General features: G+C 38.7%; 1 protein-coding gene across 1 annotated transcript; it reads left to right on the top strand.

Moving 5' to 3' along the window:
* The first annotated feature begins 7,140 nt into the window (after window positions 1-7,140).
* LOC131323785 (uncharacterized protein At4g02000-like) lies at window positions 7,141-7,653 on the top strand. The gene has a single exon (XM_058355627.1). It carries the CDS (start codon window positions 7,141-7,143, stop codon window positions 7,651-7,653), a length of 513 nt encoding a protein of 170 aa, XP_058211610.1.
* Window positions 7,654-9,133: the final 1,480 nt, after the last annotated feature.

Raw genomic sequence — 9,133 nt, 5'->3', positions numbered from 1 at the left:
AAACAAGTATAATTAGTGACAATATTATTCGTCACAGAAGTTGTCAAAATAGTGACAAATTTATTTTTTCGTCGCCAAATATACTTATTTAGTGACGAAATTAAATTCCGTCGCCACTTTTTCGTCACCAAATTTCATTTTTCTTGTAGTGACTATTGTAGGTTTATTGTTAACGTAGAAATAATCAACAACACTAACCTTAACATAAAATATATTTCCCAACAACCAAAGGAGACCTAAGGGGATCCAATTAAGTCCTCTCTATGAGAGGTTTCGTCTTTGTAACGCCGCCAATTTTGGGTACGTTAAAAAGACAATTTTATTGAAAATTGAAATAGAGTCTAAGAGTTTTGCTCAATATTACATCATAAACCTTACAAAAGTACTTTTATTCAAACAAGGAGGGAACTAGGGTTCCTAACTACTGCTCTACTTCTTCCTCCATCCGGGCTAGCTCTTCGGCTCCAAATGCCTCCAAGGTGTAGAGTTCACTCTGTTCATCTATGAGGTCTGACATATTATACCGGCATCGCCACCAATATAATAGGTCAGGATCACCAAAAAGGCAACACCGTGAGCTACAACACTCAATAGAATAATCCAAACCCTCTAACCTTTAACTTACAAACAATACATCATGAAGTCAACAATTTCCACATAACACATGCTAACCCTGTTCATCTATGAGGTCTGACATATTATACCGGCGTCGCCACCAATATAATAGGTCAGGGTCACCAAAAAGGCAACACCGTGAGCTACAACGCTCAATAGAATAATCCAAACCCTCTAACCCTTAACTTACAAACAATACATCATGAAGTCAACAATTTCCACATAACACATGCTAATCTAGCCAAAATAATTAACAATGACAAATCCGCATTCGATATTCAATCAACGTTGGTGTCCAAGAGTTATGAGTTTCTCCTACGCGACATCTCGTAAATTGTGTCTCATTTTTCTCATTTCATAACCCATTCATTATTTCAAAAACTCGTTTTTAACACACTCAACCTTGGTTCCGCCGTTTCGGGTTCCCAAGTATCCTTACAATGGTTCCGACGTCCCGGGTTCCCATTGGCATACATTGCATTGGCTCCTCTCCGCGGATAACCAAGCACACACCCAACCTCGGTTCCGCCGTTCTAGTCTCCCGAGTATCCTCACAATGGTTCCGCCGTCCCGGGTTCCCATTGGCACACAAAACACACACCACACAATGGGCTACCACGTCCGGCCACATTGCGGTTTCCAAAACATTTCATCCTTTTCAAAACACGCCTTTTCATTAACCACACCCTAGGTGTCATGTTTCTAACTTTCTCGATTTCCGTGTCTCGTTTTCATGCATTGACTCCGCGGTAGGACTTTTCACATACGACATCATTCATTGTAATCTTTAATCTAACAAGATCATCCAACTCAATATTTTACCACAAGCAATTCATGTATGCATGCTCATAACCAACCTAAAGATCAAAATACGAATACTTCTAAACAAGTGATAAGTTTCTAAAAAAAATGTTATTTCTTCCTTTGTGGGAAGTTCAAAACAACATATGTTTATTCAAAGTTAAAAGTTGATTATTCCAACATGCTCAAACTTCCATTTAGCAAAAATAAGTTTGTAAATTATCATGCATTTCAAACGTCATAGGTGAAAGATAACCTTATATACTTAAAGAAAACGGTTAGGGACATTCTACATATACTTAGAGATAGGGAATAAGATGATTCTACCTTTCAACATAGAAATCTATACCATACATAGAGTGAATGGACTAGGATTCCTACCTTACTTCTTGGCGGTAGTCGGCTACGAAGAATTGGTCGTCGGTTTTGTGATTCGGCGGCGTAACGACTCCGGATTCCTTCGAAAGGAGGAGAGATGAACTTTTCTCTTCCTAGAAACAACTTACTAACTAAACTAAGCTACTTTAGAGATCTAGTGGTGATTTTGGAAGTGGTTTGGTGGTTTCTCTCAAGAACTCTCAAAAAACTCAAGAAAACTAGAACTTTTTGAACTAAGAACACTTAGACTTTCTAGAGAGAAGTTGGAGCAATGGGTGAAGGTGTGAGTTCAAGCTTGGAGTGAGCTTGCTATTTATAGGCAAGGCTCTCCCTCTCCCCCTCAAGGCCGGCGCTCTCTCTGTAACGCCCCTAAATTTTGGTCAATAAAAATTTCGTTAAATATTTGAATTTTATTTGAATTACTTATTTTCTCTTGAGTGGCTATATGATTTCTTATTAATTTCCGTCATAGTTAGATTTTGGTCATTGGTTAGCTCTCGACTAGAAACCATACTTGACCAATTTAGTTAGTTTCCAACAGACTACTTGGAGAAACCAAGCAACCAAACTCACCTAGTTGCTAGATGAACCTTTTGGACCTTTTGAACCTTTCGCCTTTACCCATTGGTCCATAATGGTTAGGGTAATTTTGTCCATTGGACAATAAGCTTTTCATTATAATATTTGACTAAAAGTACATGTAGTCTTTTCAAAATCTTATTTTAAGTATAAAAGTACTTGTACTTCTTTTATCCATTGGTTTTTACCCGCTAGGGAAATTATTATCCATTGGGTAATAGCCCAAATCTTCCAACAAGGTACAAAATTTTATTTTTATAATCAAGATTTGGATTCCCATATACTTTTATGCATTAAACTATTGGGGTATATCTAAACCCTAGATTTTCCAAAGTACTTTATTAAATAAATAGTATTTGTACTCTATTATAATCTAATGGGGAGAATCCTAGCCTTTTTATTTAATTGGGGTACTTGGTACCACACCTATATTTAAATATATGGCTTTTGTCACATGCTTTAAAGGACAACTTTGATTATTTTAATATAAAAGTTTCTTTTTAACTATTGTCCATTGGACAATAAAAGTTAGGGAATTTATTACCCAATGGGTAAAAAGGTTAGTCTTCCATCTAGTACAAAGAATTGAATAAATTAGTCTTTTTCTTAAACCCCATGTGATGAAGTACATATATTTTATTATTAAAGTACTTAGTAGCCTTTAAGGCCTAAGATTCTTAAAGTACTCTTTTATTATTTTATATCAGGATTTTGTACCCAATTAGATTAATTTAATGGGGAGTTGATCTTCCTAGAGTACATTAGTACACTAGTTTATTAGTTTAATCCAACATGTGCTTATTTATTTGTTAGTAGGAGAATCTTAGTCTTTAAGTTTCTTTATTTCAAAGTACAAAAGTACCTATTATTTTATTTGTGTTCTTGCACTTAGTAGTACATATATATGTATATAGTTGTAGTGTACTAGAGAGAGAGAGAGAGAGAGAGAGAGAGAGAGAGATGCTGAGAGGAGAGAGAGAGAGTGGGCCGAGAGAGAGAGGGAGAGGGAGAGAGAGAGAGAGGAGGAAAGAAAGAAGAAAGATTGGGTTATACTCACCAAGATCTTCTTCATCCTTCCAATCCTTGGCAAATCTTATCTCCATTGTCCTCCATTGTACTTCTATGATTTGTTTAAAGACCAAATCTTGTACCATTGTCTCCTTTCCTTCCAACAAATCTTCCATAATCTCATCTTTGGTACAAATCTTAGCCATGCAAGCCTAATACCCTAACCCATCAAGCTTTCAATCAAACTTGACAAGTGAAAGATTGAGTTATGGAGCAAATCCATGGGAGATATAGAGAGAGAGGGGGGCCGGCCATGAAGGAGAGAGAGGGAGAGCTTGCCTAAAAATAGAAGGCCACTCCAAGCATTGAACTCACACCTTCTCACTTTGCTCCAACTTCTCTCTAGAATTTCTTTGTTCTTTCTTTTGTTCTTACTTTGTTCTTGAGTGATTCTTGAGTTCTTCAAGAAACTCATCCAAGACCGCCACTAAACCGCCACTCGACCACCGTCTCGATCCAAAAGTAGTAGTAGTATTAGTCAAGGTCAAGTTTCGAGAGAAACCTTTCTCTTTCGAAGCTACCATAAGAATTCCGTAGGAAGTTACTCCGCTCGATCACCGACGTACTTTCCGTAGCCGACCTACCGCCAAGAAGTAAGGTAGAACCCCTTGCTTCTAACTCTACGTATAGAACCGTATGTTAGAAAGTAGATTATCCTTAACGGATTTCGAAAGATAGAACTTATCGTTTGTTTAGAAGTATTTGTATTTTGATCTTTAAGATGATTATGAGTATGCATATATGAATTGTTTGTATTACTTGTGGTGTGATAAAGCATAAGTGATTTCACTCCAAGGGCGTCCGTACATGTGGCGTTGTGCTTTGAATAAGCATAAGTGATACACTCCAAGGGCGTCCGTACATGTGGCGTTATGCTATAAGTGGTGATTGAGCGTGATAAGTAATATAGAATTGGATGATCTTGTTAGAATGATTCATGCTTATTTTTGTCCTACCGCGGAGTCTTTGCATGTAACGAGACACGACAATCGAGAAAGTAGAAACATGGCACTTAGGGTGTGATTAATGAAAGGAAATGTTTTCCGAGGAAGGAAATATTTTGAAACTACATAATGACCGATTTTGGGTGGCATTATGTGAGTTGTGTGCGTGTGTAAAAGTAAGATTTGTGAAAAACCCAATGAGAACCCGGAGCGGCGGAATCATTGTGGGGATACTCGAGAACCCGGAGCGGCGGAACTGAGGGTTTAGTTTTTTTGAAAACTCCAAATGGGAACCCGGAGCGGCGAAACCATTGTGGGATACTCGGGAACCCGGAGCGGCGGAACCGAGGGTTTTGAATTGTGGCTTGGTTATCCGCGGTACGGAGCCAATGCAATTGTGTGCCAATGGGAACCCGGGATGGCAGAACCATTGTGAGGATACTCGGGAACCCGAAACGCGGAACCGAGGTTGGGTGTGTTAAACAAATGATTTTGGGAAATGTTGATTTGTATATGAAAATGGAGACACGGTCTACGATGAGTTGCATAGGAGAAACTCAGAAAATCTTGGACACCAACGATAGTTGATTAACGAATATGGATGTGTCGTTGTTAGCTGTGTATACATGTATCATGTGGAAATCGATGATTGTTTAACCTGTTGTTTGTAAGTTGAGGGTTAGCGGGTATGGGTTAATCTATTGAGCCTTTGTAGCTCACGGTGTTGCCTTTTTGGTGACCCTGGCATATTATATTGGTGGCGTCGCTGGTATAATGTGTCAGATTTTGTAGATGATCAGGGTAAACAGATCACCGTGGAGGCTTTTGGAGCTGAGGAGCTCGCGAGAATGGAGGAGCAGGTGGAGCTGTAGTTAGGAACCCTAGAACCCCCTCCATTTGTGTAAATATTGAACTCTTGTGGGAGTTTTATTGTAATAACGAGCCAGATTCTATTTGATTTTATCAATAAAATGTCTTTTTAACGTACCCAAAATTCGGGGCGTTATACACTCTCTCTCTCCATATCTCATTTTTTTTTATTCCAAACATCAAGCTTTCTTGGAAGATCAAAGTCTAGTCCTAGGCTTGCATGGCTAGGTTTAGTCCTTTGGATTTGATCTTGGAAGATTTGTGTAAGAAAGGAGAGTTTGTACATAATTTAAAATTGATAAATGTACAAAATAGGACAATGGAGGTTAGATTTTGCTTGGAAGAATATACAACCAAGGATTTTACGTACAATGGAAGATCAAGCCCAAGTCCAATCCAATCTCTTCCTCTTTCTCTTCTCTCTCCTTCCTCTCTCTCTCTTGGCCCTCCTCTCTTTCTCCCTCTTCTCTCTCTCATGTACTAGTACACACACACATACATATATATATATATATATATATATATATATATATATATATATATATATATACTATTATGTACAAGAAAGACATAAAAATATTATGTACTTTTGGTACTTGTGTCAAAGAGATCTAAAGGCCAAGATTTTCTTATTAAACAATAGAATTAGCACATGTGTACTTAGCAATATAAATATTCATCCAAGTACATATATTTATATATAACTAAGGTACTATGAATCTAGGTAGATCACACCTCCCATTAATTTAAATCAATTGGGTACAAAACCCCAATATAAAATAATATTAGAGTACTTAGGAAATCTTAGGCTTTAAATCTAATAAGTACATACAATATAAAATATAGGTACAACATCACATGGAAATTTAGAAATTGACTAGTTTATTAAATCCTAGTACTTAGTAGGAAGATTGGAGCTATTACCCAATGGATAATAAATCCCCTAGTATTTATCGACCAATGGACAAAGGAAATTTTATATTAAAATAACCAAAATGTCCTTTTAAACAATTATAAAATTCTATTCTTTTATAGATATTAGTACTTAATCAAATCTTTCAATGAATACTTTAATATAAAGAATAGGATTTTTATTACCCAATGGATAAAAGTTTCCCTAACTTTTATCGTCCAATGGATAAAGAAGAAAACAAAACTAATAAAAGAAAATAAATAAATAATTTTCTAGTCTAGGGTTGAAAAGGTTCACAAGGTTCAAAGATGGCAAAAAGGTCCATTTATGGTAACTAGGTGACTTCCTAGCTCGGTTCCTCCAATTAATTGGTTAGAAACTAACTAGACTTGCCAAGTAGGGCTTAAAGTCAAGAAACAAATTTTGAAGGGCTAAAGTGTAATTATGACAAACTACAAGGAAATAAAAGAAAATTAAATCAATCTAAGTAATTTAAATAATAACTCGAATATAAAACAATTTTTTTTATTTATCAAAATTCAGAGTTATTACAGTCTTGCTCTGCAAGTTTGTCTCCGGCTAGCCTTGGCGACGGAGTTTTTTTCATCTCCCTTACCCCTTCTTTCTTTCTATCCTTCCCTCTCTTCGCCCCCATTGTCTCCGTCTATTCTCCACCCTCTACCCTTTTTCCTTCTAGCCATACACAGATCTTAGTTTCTCCTCTTAGACTCTTTTACTATGGGTGATGATATCAGTTCGCCGGGGGACGATTTTTCTCTTTGTTTCAAAACCTTTACACTAACGAGTGCAGAGTCCAAAGAAGTTACGATTGTGGAGGAGGATATCAAACTCAGTGAGGCCGAATGTCGGCGTAGTCTGCTTGGTAAGGTGGTTTCCTCAAAATTGGCAAATCTGCATGGTATCAAAAACACCATGGGCCCTTTTTAGGGTAACCCGACCGGTTTTAAATTCATGGAGATTGGGGATAACTTATTCCAATTTGTTTTCGGATTGGAGGAAGATCTTGTTCGTGTGACTGCCGGAAAACCTTGGTTTTTTAATAACAGCTTCCTAATCCTCACTAAGTGGCATGTAGATGTGCAACAGTTGGTGTTTAAACACTCGCCCATTTGGATTCAAGTTTGGGGACTACCACTTCAGTTTTATTCTGTTGAGGTTGGCACCAAAATTAGCAAAAGCATGGGTGAGTTTTTGGAGATTGATATGCCCGTTTCGGGGCATCGAGAGGGCTGTTTGATGCGAATCTTGGTTAGTATTGATATTACTGTTCCTGTCCGTAGGGGAATGAAGTTGAAACTCGATGATGGGCAACCTTTTTGGGTGGAATTTCGTTATGAAAAACTTCCTATGTTTTGCTGCTATTGTGGTTTTATTGGACATGAGCAGAAAAGTTGTATCAAACAGACTAAGGACATGGAGAACGGAATTTTTGTTGTGGATTCACAGTATGGGAATTGGCTTTGAGCGTTGTAGACACCCTATTTTGGACTGTCCAAAATAGCTTATTTACGATCTTTTGATGCCCCAATGATGATTAAAGGTCGTGAACATTCCAAGGTCGATGGCAGGTCTTGAGCTTTGAGCTTTGGACATTGTTCATTTTAACCCTTTCGAATTCCATCCTCAAACCCTTTGAGCCAGATGGCCCCAGCAAAACCCTACTTGCTTACGCCAGTGTTCTCTTGGAGTGCGCTAGTGAACTGTCACGTGTCAGTCATCGGCCGTTGACTTAGTTATCACTGGCGCACGCAGGTCAAAACATGGCGTACGCTGGTCAAAGCTAGTCAAATCACCACTTTTCAACCACGTGCTCGGGACTTTGGTAGCCACCCTGACGTAGGCTACAGTTCCCCTGATGATTGTATTATGTAGGGACGTTCCCCTCTCTCTCCTACACACCCCATCACCTAGTCCCATGCATTAAATGCATGGGAGACTCCTCTCCCTAACCTAACCAACCCTTAACCCCAGCTGACTGCTCTCTCTCAGTCCACTTTTGTGCTATAAATACCCCCCCTTGCATTCATTTGTAAGGGGTTAACAATATTTAAGAGCCCAAAGCCCCTTTTTCCTCCTTTTGCTCTCTCTTCTCCTCCATTGAAAGAGAAAGGAAAGGAGTTTTCACTCACACCCTACACTGCTATACACCCCACATTGTCATCATCCAATCTCTACCTCCCCAAACCAAAGCTCAAGTCATCCATTCATCCCAACCAAAGGTATACCACCTTTGTGGTTCTTTCTATTTTCGACCCCTGAGGGGAACCAGTAAGGTCTAGGCTAGTAATCAACACTAGTCCTGGCCTTAAACTGGTAAAATATAGCAATCGTGTGAGATAAAAAATGGCGCACGCTAGTACAATCATGCCATACGTCGGTCATGGCAGTATGTGCACTACTGGCGTGGGGATCATTGATCGTCCATTTTTACTTGCTTATACTTCTGTCATCACCTTAGCATGCTAAAAACTAGTTTATTGCTTTCTGTATTTAGAACTGTTTAGTTGAAGCATTCAATATTTGTTCATATCTGTTTTAGAAAGCCTCTGGGATGCTTTCTGGTCATGTTCCAGAGCCCAGATGATGCAAAGCCAAGCACTGGGTAAGGGGTGTAACTGGCGTACGGTTTCATACGACTGGCGTACGGCAGTTATGCCAAGATCCAGTGGCTGGTCCTTGCATCTTAGCTTAGTCTTGGCCTCTTTTATGTTCCCACACTGTTTATGGGGTGCTCTGTTTATTTTATACCTTAAAGTCTACTCCTGCTGTCTGTATCTGTACATATCCTGTTATATAAACTGCGTGGTTTGTCCTGGGTGTGCAATGGTTCTTTCCAGAGCCTAGAGGGTTGAAAATAAGAGCTGTGGGTTTAGGCTTACTGGAGTACGCTAGTCTATGCGTGGTGTGCGCAGGTGAAGCCTGCATGCAGTGGTTTGGCCAGTGC

The sequence above is a fragment of the Rhododendron vialii genome, chromosome 4a (assembly GCF_030253575.1).
Source record: "Rhododendron vialii isolate Sample 1 chromosome 4a, ASM3025357v1".
Taxonomy (NCBI): Eukaryota; Viridiplantae; Streptophyta; class Magnoliopsida; order Ericales; family Ericaceae; genus Rhododendron; species Rhododendron vialii.
Note: the sequence above shows the minus strand (reverse complement) of the source record. Positions and strands in the feature narration are given on the sequence as shown.